The sequence below is a fragment of the Nothoprocta perdicaria genome, unplaced genomic scaffold (assembly GCF_003342845.1).
Source record: "Nothoprocta perdicaria isolate Ctin4 unplaced genomic scaffold, notPer1 scaffold_424, whole genome shotgun sequence".
Taxonomy (NCBI): domain Eukaryota; kingdom Metazoa; phylum Chordata; class Aves; order Tinamiformes; family Tinamidae; genus Nothoprocta; species Nothoprocta perdicaria.
Window position 1 is genome coordinate 278955 of NW_020455671.1, and position 17391 is coordinate 296345.

Genomic DNA, 17391 nt, shown 5'->3' on the forward strand with positions numbered 1-17391 from the left:
GGTGGTATCACACAAAGGTGCCTGTGCCTCTGAGCAGGTCCGGGAGTCAACCCAGCAGCTCTGCAAGGGCTAATTTACCCGATTCCTCAGCCCTTGCTGGTTTGCTGGACACCTTGTTATTTAATAAAAGTTTCTTTTTGGTTTTTTTCATGTAGCATTGCAAGGGAGCGGCTGAAAGTCCTTGGACTAATGGCTTTCTTGCAGGTTTCTTCCAGGCCTCTGCTCTTCTCTTTTCCTGGTTGGAGTTATTTGGTCCAGCAAGGAAATCCCCCCAAACTGTCAGAGAAATAGAGGAACAAAATGCCTATTTCCACCCAGAATTTCCAACCCTTTCCTGATGATTCCCCGTGGCTGTGAATGAACTTGCCTGCCATTTACTGCGAGCAAATTCTGAGGTCGTTCAGAAAGGCAGGCGTTCTTGGGAGCGCTTTCCCGTCATTCCCTCAGCTCGAACCACCAGCATCCCCCAAATTCCGAGGAACTCGGTGGACCCTGCAAAGTTTCCCTGCTTTTGGAAAGGCAGGCTCCTCTAAGTGCTTTCGCTCCATGCCTGGAGGAATCGTAGGCAGTGATTCATCACACACACAGACAACACATCCCAAACAACCAGAAGGTCAACTGTTTCTTAAGGCAAAAATATTTTGCAGTGATTTATAACCGTATCAGGGAAAATAGAGCTCTTATGTGGCTAGAACAGGCAAATAGGAGATTGAGGAGAATTTCTTCTCATCCACGTTCAGCACCCGGAAACATGGCACACTTTGCATAACTGTAACAAAACGTAAGTTTATTCCATTTTATTAGTAACGGACATGGAAGAGCCAGTCAAAGAGTTGGATTGATGCATCTTTGTCTTTTGACCAATGTTTAATATTCTAACTAGAGACCAGATGTAACATTTACACTGAAGGATACTTACAGATTCAACCTCATACTCCCATTTTTTTCTAGTACAAATACAGTTAGTACATAAAAAAAAAAAAAGAACGAACGAACAAACAAACAAAAATCCCAGAAACTTCATAACAGCACAGACTGGTTATGGCCTTGAGTTAAGTTCAAGTATTTCCCAGAGAAATGCAATGCAAGCAACAAGGTAATCTGGCTTTTACTGGGGACATCCCCGGCCCGGAATGGTAATGGGAGAAATGGAAAGATGGCCATTTTATCCAGCAAAATTTAGTGAAAGTGTCAACATTTACGATTAGTTCAGCTATGAAGCTAAACCCGTCTTGTGTGTGAACAGGATTACTAACCTGTAAGGAAAGCAAAGTGTTAGTTATACTGCTAGCATTTATTCCCTGGCTGGTGCTGCGTGCCGTTTCATTGAAATTCCTTGAGCAGCTGGCTTGGTTGGGATGTCTGTGAGGAGGTTTTTGCTTGCGGTTGTGTTTATTTTGCCTCCCTCTCCTTTTCCTTCCCAAACAGACACCATAAAGGTGCGACCTCTCTTGCTGCCCTAAACGGACACATTGCTGCAGGGACATTAAAGCACGATCGTCACCTTGGTGGCCACGACTGAGGAAGAACCCAAAATCCCAAAGAATTTAGAGGCCAAGAAGTGGAAGAGGAATGGGGCAAGTGAGCAACTCAACAAATATAATATTAATCTAGCTCGACGTATCTAATAATCTTGCACATTGACTTGCCAAGCTCATTGGGACATTGGGCAACAACCGCGCATCTCCCAAGGCTGCCCAGACACCAGAGCGGTTCTGCCAAAGCGCTTGGAAAAAAATGGGAAAGCGGGATCATCCCCATTTCACGGGGAGGAATCCCAGACAGACTCCAGTGCAAAGTATTTTACACACCTAGTTGTTTTGAGCCCTGCAAATGAGCAGAACTGGCTGGACGGACGGCCTGGAGAGCGGGTGTCCTGTCTCCCTGCCAGACGAGGAGGTTGTATGGATTGCACAAGTGTCTGTTCTGGTTCTAGCACTCATCAATATTGCAATTATTGACTGCCACTCTGGAACAGTGTGTGCGTATCAAACGTGGCGGTGACACCCGCCAGGAAGAGGCTGCGAGGCGGCTGCAGGACTGGCTGCTCATTCAAAATCCTCGTGGTAACCGGTGTGAAAGGGGGAAAAGGCGCCTGGGGGGACAAGTGCAGAGCAAGGGCAGGGAAACGGCAGCTGCACACACGCATGTCTGCAGAGGAGGGCAGGCCCCAGGCCTGCTGTTCTCCATAACAAAATAAGGTGTTCTCCATGTCTACCGAGTGCCAAAGTCAAGGATTGCAGCAAGGGAGGTTCATTAGGGTTGCCCTGCTGCTCGCCTGGGGGGGTTCTGCCTTAAAATCTGCTCCTCTTTTCCCCACAGCAAGGCAGGACACTTCCCACATGCCGGAGCAAGGGAAGTGCACAGCACAGTCCCTAAATTGGGTGACTTGGTTGCGAATCTGCAGTCAGCAGGAGCCAAGGGACCAGCCTGAGTCATCAGGAAATGCTCAGGCCATGCGTGGGGCTGAGGAAGGTTTTGCTATTACAGGCAGGCGAAATCCAAATGGAGGACAAGTGTCACCAGGACTGTGACAGCAACAGTCATCCCGAAGGAATCGAGAAAACCCCGCGCAGCGACCGACCGTGGCTGGCGTCAGAGTGTCCATCCCTCCTTTGGGATCACGGCTTTAAATACATGCTATTTCCTTGGAAAGGGCCGAGCAGGATTCACATGGATGTGCTGTACAGGCTTGTGCTCTGGGTGGCTTTACGAGGATGCAATTTGCTACTGGCAGGATCTCTGCTCTGTGCCTCTGCACCATGGACCCGGGTGCATTAGCTTCCATCACCAGCACCACGTCCCCTGCGTCATCTGAGGGGCGGAAAAGGACGAGTTTCCACATGGAGCTCTCCATGGGACAAGGAGCAGCAGCGCGGTCCTGCCGAGCAGTCAGATATGTTTCTCTCCCCACCACTGTGGTGTGGACTTTAGGAGCCTGGAGAACAAAATCTGTGGCATATGGGGCATCCCTCCATGCGATGGACGTGGGTTTCCACTGACTGGTCCTGCTGGGGAGATCCACTGATCCTCCCTCCGGATCCAACAGATTGTTTTCAAAGGGGAGGTCTTGAATAACAAGACGCTCACTTAGTGCCAGCATTTTACTGATGCCTTTAGTGGGATCAGGACCAAGCCTCAAAGTATTCCCTGAACTGTTAAGCAAAACCATATGGAAGATTTGCAGGTGAATACCTCACTGGGGCTTTCTTTGATTTGTTCATAAACCTACTTTTTTTCTACCGTCACTGTTGCCTGCTGGCATTGCACGGATTTGTCAGTGCTGAAGGGCCATACTCAGGTGTATCCCTGTGGTCTATGGGCCTGACCACACAGGCAACCTGGAGCCTTTTGGAGACTGCTCTCAAGGACATGAGGAAGGATGGTCAGCAAGCAGTTACACGGGGCCAGTGCGTCAGAAACATCGTCACGGGGACCTGTGTGTGACGTTGTCTGGCTGGCAGTGCCGCGAGCAAACAGCGAGTGCACTTCAGCATATGGGCCGCGCTGTCCCTCAGCAGGGATTTACTCATTTCACCTTAAGTTTGCTCATAAACACTCTGCCTGCTTAGGTCCTCCAGGGTGGTGAATCAACTGTTTGGCTCCTGGGAGGCTGTGAGAGCATCTGCTGAGCCACAGGCGTCTCGGCAAGACCTCTGCTCTGCAGGACGCGACCCAGTCTGGGACCCGTCAGACTGCGAGGCAGTCACTGGTTTCAGCCTGTACCAGTTGACAGCAGATGGTCTTTTCCTTAAGCTAACAAAAACCCTACATAGTAGGTTTGCTTTCTGCTTTGGCTTGCTGGATGGTGGCAAAGCCACAGGCCAACAGCTGTACAAGAGACACAAGTTGAAACCACCCTAACAACGCATATCCGCAATACGAGCAAGAGCCTTGGAGCTCGGCAGCTTGTTTAACATTCCCCCTTTGTAACTGCAACCCTTCCCCTCCCCAAAATCCAAATCAAGCCCCGAAAGTCTCTGATAAACTAGGGAAAAACTTGTTACTGGCCTCGGTCCTGTCCCCACTAGTCTTCTGCTGGGTGCTCCAAGCAAGTAGGTGAGATGTCCTGGGTGAGGCTGTACCCAGGGGCTGCTCCAGGAGGAAGATCAGCCATCGTTTTGGATCAGCCAGGTTTACCCAGTGGAGGAGAAGGCTGTAAATTTCCAGCAGGTTGTTGATATTAGGTTTATATATATATATACACACATATATATATATATTCACACAGATGGGTTCATACATGTCCGTATATATACTTACATGTACACATTACATACCCACTATGCATAGATCTGTGCTCCGCCACTATTTATAAGGGTTTGATTAAACAGTAAAACGAATCTTTCAGCACTGACCCTCCAACCTCTACCACAATTTAGCAAACGACGATGTCCAAACCCTTTACAATTTCATTTTCCTGGTTGCTTAAAGGCACTTTCTGATGATGTGAAATAGCAGTTATTTTTTAAAAAATGCTGCAAGTGCAACAATCCCCATCACATCTGCAGCAAGAGCTACCCTGAGCCCCTTACAGGGCAATTCCACTGCGAACTCCTGCTGTAGAGCACTTGATCATATTTGCTTTTCGTTTCAATGCAGAGGAAGAAAAAAAATAAAACCTTTAGTGCTGTGCTCTGCTCTCCCTGTGTAGAGGCAGTCGCTGCATTTCAGCCCCCTGCAACCCGATGAGCCTGCCAGGGTCCAAGGCAAAGTCCCGAGCTCTGTTGCGATCATTTCCAGCAATACCTGCTAGCGCAGCCACGAATTCAGACAGGAAATTAGTCGTAAGCGTGTCAGGAAAGTTTGCGCAGCGTGTCAGCTGTTTTCCCTTCTAATCAAGGGGGCGTACGTTAATTTTGATTACGGATATTTAGTAACTGAGCACTCCCTCGCTTACAGGACGCTCTCCTCGCACTGCAGGGAGGAGCTGCTCGCTGTAGGGGGGACTTCTGAGCGAGCAGCAGCTCCTCTCCCCATCACAGTCCGTGTTGGAGGGCACGGCAGTGACCGAATGGGTCAGATATGCAAAGGCTCTGACCCTTGCTATTGCTCACTGGACGTTCCTAGCCGCAGAGCGGCTTGGAAATAGAAAGGAAATGTCTTTTGTGAATGTACTGGAAGACGACACTAAATTGGTCTGAACCTCCTCCTCACTGCTGACTTCCATATAAAAAATCATGCCCGTGGCCTGTGAAATGAACTCAAGACAACACTGAAAAAAACAGAAACAACCCAAAATGAACCCCCTGCTTACACTGCCCTCTCTCCTAAGCGAGCTATATCCATACGGATGTCTTTCCGTCTTTGCTGCTTGAGCTTCCTTTCTCCGAGCAGGCTTTGGGTTTAGCACCTTGTTTCTCCTGGGCGGTGTTGGCCCGGTTCTGCTCTACCACCGTGCCACCTGAGGCGGGACTGCTGGTTCTGGAAGGCTGCGTGTTGGGCTGGGTGCTGCTGTAGCTCTGAAACGCTATGTCTAGTTGCTCCTGGGCCACTCGCAAGTGTTTGTGCAGGGTGGACAAGTCTGCTGGGATATTCTCATCTGGGCTCGTGCACTGCTGTTCCTGAGCGACGTTGGCCAAGTTCTGCTCGTGGGCCATCAGGCTGTTGGGGATCTTGGTGGACTTCTCTGATTTCACTACCAGGTTGTACTCAGGAGGGCAGGAGATGTTCTTTGGGTAGGCGTAGTTGTAAGGAGGCTGCCTAAAGCTGTTGATTTTTCGGTTGCGAATGGCATCTCGGATAGTCCCAAAGCCCAGGTGAAACATCTCACACATGTTGAGCAATAAGCACATACAACTCACCACATACATCACCAGGAGGAAGATTGTCTTCTCTGTCGGCCTCGACACAAAGCAGTCCACCGTGTGAGGACAAGGGACTCTGTTGCAGACGTAATAAGCTTCAACTTCAAAACCATAGAGAAGATACTGCCCTACCAAGAAGCAAACTTCAAACGAAGCTCTGGCAAGGAGCTGGAAGACATAGATTTTCATGAGTCCTTCTTGCTGGATGCGCCTCCTGCCGTCGTGCTTCTGCTGCTCTTTGCTCTTAGGCTTGGCTTTGGCTTTTTCGTTTTCTGCTGTATCGTCTGAGATCATGGGCTCCTCTTCGTCTGCCTCCATCGGGTCCTCCAGGTTGCGCACAGTCTGCCAGTTCATAGCAAACTGCTTCTTCTTCTTGAATCCCTTGAGCTTCTTCTCCTCTTCCGAGGACCTGGCGATCCTGTGGATGGCATAGCCCAGGTACATGACCGAAGGGGTGGATATCATGATGATCTGGAAGACCCAAAACCTGACGTGTGACAGCGGTGCGAAGGCATCGTAACAGACGTTGTCGCAGCCGGGCTGCTTGGTGTTACAGGTGAACTTGCTCTGCTCATCGGAGTAGATGGACTCCCCTCCAACCGCCGTCAAGACGATGCGGAAGACGATCAGCACGGTGAGCCAGACCTTCCCCACGAAGGTGGAGTGATTGTGAATCTCTTCTAGCAGGCGGGTTAGAAAGCTCCAGCTCATGTTGGTCATAAGGGCTACTCAGTTATAACCTGAAGGGGAAGAAGGAAGGGAAAAAACAAAACTATAAGTTAATGCCTGTGGCAACGGTCAGCGGCAGAGTCAAGCTAGTCCACCAAGCCATGGCCGGTATAGGGACATACTGAACCACCTTGATAGGAGGCAGGACTATGTTGCACTGGATGTACGGAAATTCATAGCAAGACAAGTCCTAACATCTTATTTTATTGATCCCACTCATTTATTTTATTATCCCACCCATTTTGTTGCCTCTTTCAAGACAGAGCTCAGCTGTAACAAGGCTTCTGGGAACTGTACAAATGAACCTAGTGGAGAAGGAAAGGCACCTGGGCACAAAAAGCTCATTAACTTATCATGATTTCTTGCTTGTGTGTCTCGTGCTCAAGCATCCCACGAGGGAAGGAAAACGGGAGGCGCTGGTTGTGGGAATAAGAGATGTTCCCCACGTCACTGCAGCACTGCTGAAATGAAATACTTCCATCAGGTGGCCCAGAAAAATGCAAAAAAAAAAAAAAAAAAAATCAGCAGAAGAATGGAAATAGTTATGTTTAAAGTAAAAGGAGCTTTTAAGTTCCGTTTGAAAAACAACATAAAACAAATGTTTAAATGAAGTACAGGCTGTTTTAAAAATAACCTTCAAAAGCTTGCAGAGAAAGCCATGCAACTTAGAAGTCCTGCATATCTGGGGAGGAAGAGCTCCTAACATCCATTTGGGGCTCCTCTTGACTTGCAATGGGTCCTCAGACCAACCTCCTTGGGTCATCCCCAGACACCAACCAAGACACGCAGCTATTTTGGAGGGGCAGCAGCCCTGACAGATACCTGGTGACTCACGACCCCGTGGTGGAGGCCAGGGAAGAGGAGGTGCTTGTTAATCCCATTCACCTGCCTCGAGTGCATCAGCCCGGCCCCTTGCTCATTGTTTGGCCTTGTGCATCCTGTGCTGCACTGCATCTTGGGGGGGTTTAGGCTTTGCAAAGCCACCACTTTTGTTTCTATTCAGATCATGTTAGATTGTAGTCGGCTCAGGTGGGACTCAGTGCGTGGATTAAAAGTAGCATCAAGGTCTTTGTATAGGGAAGCTCAACCTGCGCCTGTTAAAGTCAGCAGAGCCTGGAGAGAAGCTCCACTTACCCTCCAGGAGACACCTACATCAGCTCCCAAGCTCTACCGACTGCAAGGAGTTCACCACCTTCTTTGTACATAACCCCCTGGCAACAGGCAGCAAATGAAGCATCTGAGAGCCAAGAGTCATCCCGGAGATGATGGAAGCAGAGTCAAGCACAGGAGCATGGACATCACGCGGGGAAACTCAACTCAGGGTGGTGCCTGCCCCAACAGGACTCTTCCCAAACGACCAATCAGGGTCACACAAAGGAAGGGGAAGGAGCTGCATTTACTGGGAAAAGCCTGATCCACACCAAAGCCACCGCTTGGTTCAGCCCTGGCTCGCTCACCAAGATAGTCCAGGAGGTCAGATGGCACCCTGAGACATGAGCCTGTCACAGAATCACAGAATCACAGAATTACAGAAGGGTTGAGGTTGGAGGGGACCTCTAGAGATCCCTTGCTCTAGCAGGGACACCTAGTGCACATGGCATGGGGTGGCATCCAGGTGAGTTTTGAAACCCTCCAGAGGAGGAGACTCCACAGCCTCCCTAGGCAGCCTGTTCCAGGGCTCTGTCACCCTCACAGTGAAGTTCTTCCTCATAGGGAGATGGAACTGTCCTGACGGGATTGTGCACCAGCTTTGCATGAAAACACACCATGTAGGCAGTGGGTTTCCATGGCACAAGCTGGAGCTCAGACCTGCTGGCTGTGGTGGGGTGGCTGGGAAGGAGCCCTCGCGCGGGCACTTCCCCCAGCGCAACCGGCTCCGCACGGGAGCGGGGAGGGAAACGTGACTTGCTCTATCCTCCACACTGTGCCTTTCTGGAATGTTATTTTCCTCATGCTGCGTCTTCGGACGCGAGCCAAAGGCAGCTCGTTGGCTCAGCACGAGCCTCCATGCTGCCGCAGGAGGGAACGACACGGCCCGAGGCTCGAGATCCAGCTAAATTCTTTCAACGTCAAGAGCTCTCGAGAGAAGGCAGATGGAATTTTCTAACCCTGCTATTTCTAGATCAAACAAATCCTCTGTGAACCCAAACCCCCAAATCTTCACACGCTGGTCCTGGACAGCAGGAGCTCTTTGCAGATGGTGCCGAGGGCTGTTATTCTTTCCCTCTTCTTTCCCAGATGGAGAAACTGAGGCAGGGAGTGGGCAGGCAACTTCCCTTAGGCAGACTAACAAGCTGGGAGAAGAGGTGAGGAAGGTCTCCTGCATATCCTGAGCTTCTCAGTTGAAACACAGCAGCTCTGAAAGCCACTTGGGACCAAAATCCCCATCTCCAGTCAAGTTCCAAGCAGACTGGAGGTGTCCAAGTAAAGGAGGAGAGCCCTGACACACAGCGAGCAGGGAGAGGGTCAGTTTGGTCCATCAGCGCCCTGAAGACCTGTGCGGTGGTGGAGTCCACCAGGCCCCAGCCCCAATGGTCCTTATAGAAGTGCTACTGCAGAAGAACATGGAAAATGACCTTGTCAGAGCTGTTTATTTATTAAGGAAATGAAGCTAATTAAGGGGCAAGATGGAAAAGCACTCCCTTTAAGTGGTTTTTGCTCTTTAAACTCAACTGATACATTTCAAAGTGTCTTTAACCTTGCTGCTGATTTGTGCCTGCACTCAGTTATAGTCAAAATAGGGAGCTAAACTATTGGTAGGATTAATTATTTTCACTCCTCCAGGCTTCAGCTTATGGGAGCTTGGGGAGGACCCCACTGCACAGCTGTGCCTGCTCCAGGACACGGTGTATCTGTGTCCAGAGCACCTGATTTATTTGATTCATGCTTAGGAGGTCTAAACTGGGGAGAATTTACCATTTTGTAACTGTTACTCAAGGACAAAATTACCAGAGAGCTGAGGAAGCTCCAACAAGACTTTTGTTGGGGACAGTGATGGTCTGATCTGGGTAGTAATGGGTTTTGGAGTAAATATTCAAGGTCTGAGCTGATATTTTTGGTCTCTCTGACAGTTACCAGCTAGCAGACACGGATATTAGTTTATCCGAATAGTGCAAGCGCCGCCAGCTCCCAAAACTTGCCGCCCTCAGTGCACATCTGGACGTGCAGCAACATCTGCGTGGAACGACCGTGTCCTGGGTCTGTATCCCACGGGCCCCGCTGCTGCCTCCGTGCACCGGGATGATCCTCTGTGCCCACCCACTCCCAGCACCACATTGGAAAAATGCCCATGGAAGCAGAGGAAAAAAAACGTCCCACAATCTGCTCAGTTAAACTCTGAGCGCTTTTTTACCACTGGCTGGCAAGGAAGTCTCTGCATTCACTACATGCAAAATGAGATTTTAATGCCCCTAACTGCTTGAGGACTCTGGGAGCTCATTCCCTTTTGAAAGCAGTTTTCAGGTGAGAAGCTTCCAAATGGTCACATCGCTTCGGCTGAAGGAACGGGATGATACTAGGAGAAGACTCTGGCTCTTCTCAAAGCGCAGACTATCAAAGACAGGGGTTTGAATCTGCTCATGCTTGAAACTCAATTCCTCTGCTCGGTAAAAAAGTTTACAAAGACCAGATCCCTGGGCAAAAATAGGAGTTGTGGAACTGCATGGAGAAGAGGGACTGTAACGTAGGGGTAGATTATCCAGCTGAATGACCTGCTGGAGAGCTCAGCTGAGGGCCTCTCCCATCCTTTCTCCTTTGCAATCCATTCATTCACTGTTACCTAACTTCAGAAGTTCCCCCCACGCTGTGTGATGTGTGACGTGCAAAATCCCTGCGCTTTGGGTAAACGTTGCACTTTGACACAGCTACAAAAGGGGGGAGCTGCACCGTGTTCCCAGCCGACCCCCACCCAGAGCCCGCGCTGTCTGACCCCCACATTTCGAGAGCCTTTGGCTCCCCACTAAAGCAGCCAAACTCGAGCGTGGCCGGGTAGAGGATCTGCCTTTTGGCTCCGAGCCTCCCAGTTATTTCCGAGAGCAACACTCTCCTCCGTGCGACTGCAGACACAGCTGCTGGCACGGGGAAAACTTGAAAACGTGGGTTCAAAATAAGCAGGACAAGAAAACGCGGGAGAGGGAAGCAGAAAAACAAATCCGCTTTTTGGCTGGAGGGCTTTCCTGTCTGCTCCGCTGCCCACCCCGTCCCCGGCTTGCGCAAACCGAAGGGGAAACACGGCTTAGGCTCTACTCACAGGGACATAGTGCTCCTCACCGCGGGTTTCTCCCCCCAATCCGCATTCCAAGGCTTTTCCCGCGCTCGCGGCCCTAGAGCAGCGGCTGCCGCCGCGGTCGAGCCATGGCCGTGTCCCGGCGCCTCCAACGGAGCGCTCCGCTCCGGGCAAGTATTTAACTGGCCGGCAAACTCCGCCTCTGGGGCACCCGCCGCCGGACAGCCGGGATCACCCCCCGGCCCGTCCCATTCCAGCAGGGCCCGTGCGGGATCGCGCGGCGGCTCCGGCCTTCGCCTTGAGCCTCTACGGACAAGGGGAAGGAGCCGAGTGGCGGCGCAGAGCGGAGCGTTGCTTTAAGCACAAACAAGGCGCCGGGTCCGTTTTGGGAACGCCGCCTGGAATTTTGCTGTCGAGCTCCGGAGGCTGCTGGAAGTAAAGGCGTAGCGTCGGTTAGCGGCGCTGCTAACGGATCCGCGAGACAGAAAGCATGACTAATAGGGAACATGTGGAAAACACATTTTGGCAAAAGCTCCATGGGCAGAGAGCTGGTGGAAAAAAAGAAAGAAAGAGTGGGAGAGCAAGACTCGCTAGTGGGAAAAACTTATCCAGGATTTGCTACATGACCAGGTGAGGCTCTCTCTGAAAAAGCTCATGGGTTGAGTAGAAGACCAATCTCCCTTCTCAAGGTGGGGATCATGACGGGGTTTTGAGCTCACGATGGGCTCTCTTGGCTTCCTTGCAGAAGCAACAGACATATAAGGCCATTTGGGAATGAACACAGGACCTAAGGCAGATGGAGAGGAATTCTCCTGGTGGCCCAAGCGTCACTTCTGGTCCCCGCTAGGTTCATGGGAGCTTTGCTGTTGCCACAGCAGGGCTGGACTCCAGGCAGCTGCAGGGGTTGAAATGGAGAGTCAATGGTTGCGTGAAGCTGCTCGCACCAGAGCTCGGCCACGGGGCACAGCCTCACGCTAACGGGTCCTCCAGAACAGTGGTGTTTCTGGATGCACTGCGGAGACCTTCTGGAAGCTCTTCAGATATTAGAAAAAGACTCATCATGCACAGTTACTGCTTAATTTCTCATTCTGAAGAAGCCATCTCTGAGAGGCAGGTGGAAGGATGGAAAGAGACCAGCGTTAAGCTATCTGTAGGAATGAACATACTTTTGGGAATGTTCCAATGGAAACATTGCTTTTTTTTTTCCCTCCTTTTTCTTTTTGGGAGTGGGAAATTAGCCCTAATGAAGTTAAGTTGTTGTGACCGTGGTGCAACCTTCAGCTTAAGCCTATGGGGCTCCTACAAAGCTTGCACTCTCAAAGGACCTGGTGGGGATAGGGAGCTGCTTTCAGAGGAGGGCACCAGGTCTGGACCTCTCCCTCCAGCAACGCCACGATCTTCCTAGAGATGTCCCATCCAGAAGCCATCACTTGACTAATGACATCATGTGAGACCTTGGTGGTGATGGCCACAGAAAGCCTGGGCTGTAAGGCAGCTTTACCAGAGGACAACATGGCCAATAGGCTGTGAAATCCAACTTATCTCCATTGATTTGGGTAGGGTTGTCCCACCCCTCCTTTCCCTAGACCCCTCTCCTTTCGCTGCCAAGAGGAGGACAGATTCATGTGCAGCCCTACTTTGCCAAGGTCGTATCCAAGGCCTGCCTGAGATGCACCGAGTGAGGGCTGCTCCACGCGGAGCAGACAGCAGCACAGCCGCCAACATAGCGTTTCAGCCCTCAACGCGCTGCTGAAGTCGTTTCATGGGAAACAGGACCCGCGTGGACACGTGGTGAAGACCCCAGCTGAGAGAGGAAATGTGCAGCGAGCCAAGGCCGCCGCGCGGTTCCCAGGGCTCGGGGTCGGCCTCCCACCGGCCTCGGGAGCCCTGCGACGGCCACCTGCACGGTGGGGGTGACCTTCTCGCCCACACAGACCTTCACACAGAATCCCAGAAGGGCTGAGGGTGGAAGGGCCTCTGGAGATCATCTAGTCCAACCCCCTACTCCAGCAGGGACACCCAGAGCACGTGGCACAGGGTGGCATCCAGGCGGGTTGGGAAGACCTCCAGAGAAGGAGACTCCACAACCAGCCTGTTCCAGGGCTCTGGCACCCTCACAGTGAAGAAGTTCCTCCTCACATGGAGATGGAACTTCCTGTGTTTCAACTTGCACCCATTACACCTTGTCCTGTCACCAGCCACCACCGAGAATAGTGTGACCCTCTACTCCCTACATCTTCCTCTCAAGCACTTAGACACATTGATCAGATCCCCTCTAGGGGCTTCACCTCGAGAGGCCACCTCTGTGGGTGTCACCTCATGGTCCCTTGCATGGACCCTGCCACTTCCAGCACGTTTCACACCACCATCATCAACAAGGCAAGTGCTTTGAGCTCCATCAGCTTTGAGGAATGACTCCCAAGCATTCATTCCCATCAAAGACGGAGCAGGAGGGAGCGCGAGAGAGCGCAGTTATTTATAAACAACTATCTGAGAACAACTCGCAGGCTCTGCAGGGCCGCAAGGAGCGACTTGAAGATAAAAGGCAGCTCGGCACAGTGCCGGGGCCGGGCAGCCTCTCCCGGCCCTTCGCTTTCGAACCCATCAGGGTTATTTATACACCCAGCGAGCCCTCTCCGTGGGAGTCTTCTCAAGGGGGCCGCTCAAGGGAGCAGGGAGGTTTTAGGTGGGTTTTCAGCCTCGGGGTGGGTTGTGTGCGTTGCATGCCCAAAGCTGTGCTGTGTAGTGACACAGAGGAGTGGGAACAGGCACATTCACATAAACACTCTGCGCTTCCCTTCTTGCGGGGCAGACACGGAGAACAAACAGAGCTTCTGCAGCCCCAAATAAATCCCCTTAATAAAACACCTTTTCACTCCCTGCCCGTCCTTCTCCAGGTCCTCCGCTCAAAATAACACTTGGGACTGGGAAGAAAAAATGCAAAAAAAAAAAAAAAAGGAAAATATGCAGGGTGAGAAGGAAAGGGAATGGAGACTTGTGCAAATCTGGCTTCTCCTGAGAGCAGTCTATTCCCCCAGCACCTCTTGTGTTTCAGAATATTCATCTTTAAAGGATCATGGCATAAATGTTTGAAAGATCCAATTGAAATGAATAACAGCTTGATGCCAACAATAATCAGATCTAGTATTGTCCTATTGTCCCCTACAGTGACAGTGAAGAGTGGCAAGCAAAATGATGTGATCTGGCCCAGTCTTTAGAGATCTCTGTGCTGCACTGCTCTAATGGAGCATATGCAATTACTTCTCTAATTTTCACCTTTTAATTTTCATTTAATCTATTTCAAAACTAGATCAAGTGGAGAAATGCAACTCTGCTGAACTAATAAACTTGATTTTTTTTCTCTTTTCCCCTAGCATTTTTGCTATTCTATAAGTGCTGGTGGAGCGTATAACTTTAGCAGTGAAGGATAAGGCCTAATGGTGACGGTGTAAAGGAAGGCGCCTCTTTAAAACCTTGTGGTTTTAAAACCTCCTAAGAGGAGAAAATGGCAGGTTTTAATCTAATCTAATCTAATTAGTACCTCTGCTTTGGCTGGGCTGCTCTGTGCAGCCCCATTGCTCTATCAGAGCGCTGCTGTGCTAAAAATGGCTTTAAACAGAGATTTTGCTCAGGCATAAACATGTGCTTCAGGGAACGGCGCCCTCCTCTATAAACGCTTCCTCTTTTTCTGAAATTCCCCCTTCCTGCCATTATCCTCATTGTCTGCAGAGCCGCCGGTCCCCTCACGAGGAATTTACGGGGTTGGGAGAAGAGGACCAGACACACGTCTGTGCTCAGCCCAGGTCGCTAACTTGCCCCTCTCCATCCCCTAGAGCCTGATCGCTCGTGTTTCCTCCAACACCGTATCCCAAAAGACACCCATCCTTATCCTAAAGACTCGGAGATTTGCACCTCTCTCTTCTGCTGTAGCGATTCCTTGCTCGAACTTCGTCGTTTGCCTTGCTTGGCAAAGCTCCCTGCTTCAAAAACTTCACATCTGTGGGAATTGGAGTGGAGAAGGACTTGGCCAGGTGATGAGGAGAGGGAAAAACAAGGAATGTGTCTTAAAAATCATAAAGAAGGGAAGAGACGTGTTCCTGCTATGCTGCTCACTGTGCCTCTCCAGGCTAAAATTAAGGCGTTCTGTGAGTGCAACCTCCCTTTAGCAGGCAATAATAATTAAAGGGAAAAAACAGGAGGGAAAACGCAGGAAAATCAGGTCTCACACAATTTCAAAAGCCGGTGTAGATGTTGGCTGTCATCTCATGTATGGATACTTGAAAACAAATTTGAAATGCACCTTTTTGATATTGCAAATGATGATTGGAGAGAAGTAAAACACTTCACTTTGAAAGTATAAAAAAGTAAGAAGTATAAAAAAGGCAAATATAGTTAAATAACAGTAAAAAACAACTAGAAAAGCCCAGAGGAAGCATTTAAACCCAGGCCAATGAGCAGAAATAATTTATTCCAGTTCTTCCCAGCTGAAAATTTCATTGTGATGGACAAATTCTTGAGATAAATTTCAGGACTGAAAAAATAAAGAAAAGGCACCTATTTTTTTGGACAGGACCCTTTCTGGTGAACATTTCAAGGCTGGTTTTATTCTCTGTGGTAACACGTGCCGATGTACGGAAAGGTAGCGAAGGAAGGAAGCGCAGGAAGCCTGAAATGCTGCAGCACCGTTACGGGCTGCACTAACATTAGAAAGCCCGGCTGCCCGGTGACGCTTTTATAGCATTTTTCTATTTGTCTATTTGTCTGTTCTGGCTCCAAAGAAAGCAGAGTAAAAGCAGCGATGTGCCTCAAGAGCCAGAGGTCTCTGCAGAGGCCAAATTATTCCCTTCTCTATTTGCTTCCCTTTCCTGAAGTAGCCACGGAAGCAAAGGGAAGGGAAAAGCCTCCCTCCGTCTCCACCCGAGCGCGGTGGGGCAGCACCTGGGCTCTGCACTGACCGACTTCTCTGCCCCAAACTCATCACCCTCATAACAGGAAGCAATAAAACTTCCAGCCGGCGTTCCCAGCCTTTTCTAAAGCACATCCCCGTGAAGGGAGGCCAAGCTCGACTTGCCGTAGACCTTCCTGAACTTGTAAAAAAAAAAAAAAAAAAAAAAAAAAAAAAAAAAAAAAAAAAAAAAAAAAAAAATCAGCGGAAGTCAGTCCCTTGGCAACAAGGGCCGTGCAAAAGTTCACGGGCCATCTCCTCCTCCTGTCATTGCCCCCGGTAGCTCCTCCTTTAGCAGTTCACAGAGCAGAGGAGCGTTAACACGAACAAGGGCAGAGGAAAAAAGCCCAGAGTGCGTGGGAAGCATAGAGAGCACTGGAAAAAGCCAAGTGGTGCTGAAAGCCAACCCATTTCTGGCTGTTCCAGAAAGGTGTTTTTCTTTTTTCTAACACCTGTGAATGGGCAGAGACGCTGCATTGAGGGGGAGCTTGGGAGAGCCTCAGGAAAAGGGAGCAGAATCAAAGGGATGGGAAGCAGAGATTGGAAGGACAACCACAGCTTCTGGGCTTGGTTCAAGGGCTGCTGAGGGAGGTCCCCTGGCTTGCACTGGGTAGACAGAAGGACGGTCTTCCCTAGTATTCAGCTACATTAAATACATGTGCACAGTGTTGAGAGAGAGACAGAGGAGGGACGGGAGAAGCCAAGCACTCCAGACAAAAATGAAAGACTTATTAACATCTTTGCATGAAGCACTAAGCCCAATTTTATGCACTAGGGGTGAGGTGCTCCCACTGATTCTCTTGAGGTAGGAGGTCACACTTCTGATCCTCTTCTGGTTGCTACACACCTCACCTGCCAGACGCTGCAGCAGGAAAAGGGTGACCAGTTGTGACCAGTGTGACTACCAAAACCTGACTGATGTCAGACCATTACGTGTAGCAAGTCTTGGACAAGCTCCTCCACTAGGAATTAAGGAGATTCGTACCAGTTTTGCTTGGAATAGCAAGTCAAGGCAAAAACAGACATCAGGAGAACAGAGATATTCACTAATACTTTTTAGATAGGGTGAGACATCCAGTTGGGAAGAGATACAGATGACAGTAGTTGGCCAGAACATCAATCTGTCCATAAACTGAACCACTTTCAATGGACCTTGTCTCACCCACAAGGCAAGGTCATGATCCTACAGAGGGACTGGTTCGTAGTGGGCAGCCTGCAGAAGTGATGGACAACAGCCAAAATGCAGCTCATTCCTTAGCCATGCAGAAGGCAATACTGCGTGGCTGAAGGACCACGCCTTACCAACATTTCTGCTGATCAGACAACTTCATCCTTAAGGAGTTCTGCCTCTTCTGAGGAAGAGGCAGAGAGGATATTGTGACAGAAGATATCGTGAGGGTGACAGAGCCCTGGAACAGGCTGCCAAGGGAGGTTGTGGAGTCCCCTTCTCTGGAGGTCTCCAAACCCGCCTGGATGCTGCCCTGTGCTACGTGCTCTGGGTGTCCCTGCTGCAGCAGGAGGTTGGACTAGATGATCTCCAGAGGTCCCTTCCAACCTCAACCATTCTGTGAGAACATCCCTCTAGGCCTATCTCCTCACAGCTGAGCCTCCAAGCTTGCTTCATTCTAAGACAGGAGGTCTGGTCAGTGCTGTGTTGTGTGGACCTAACTCTGCTTTAGATATCA

At 50.2% G+C, this 17391-nt stretch overlaps 1 protein-coding gene across 4 annotated transcripts in view; it reads right to left on the minus strand.

Moving 5' to 3' along the window:
- Nucleotides 1-1048: 1048 nt before the first annotated feature.
- The window catches only part of LOC112953167 (gap junction gamma-1 protein-like), a 33097-nt gene continuing 16754 nt past the window's right edge, over nucleotides 1049-17391 (minus strand). For 3 of the 4 annotated variants that reach the window (XM_026046173.1, XM_026046172.1, XM_026046175.1), the window contains exon 2: nucleotides 1049-6547. In XM_026046173.1, the coding sequence (XP_025901958.1) occupies nucleotides 5280-6527 (1248 nt within the window). In that variant the 5' untranslated portion in view covers nucleotides 6528-6547 and the 3' untranslated portion in view covers nucleotides 1049-5279. Of the gene's footprint in view, nucleotides 6548-10785; nucleotides 10852-17391 lie in introns of those variants that run through there. The other variant, XM_026046174.1, reaches the window with a different exon arrangement.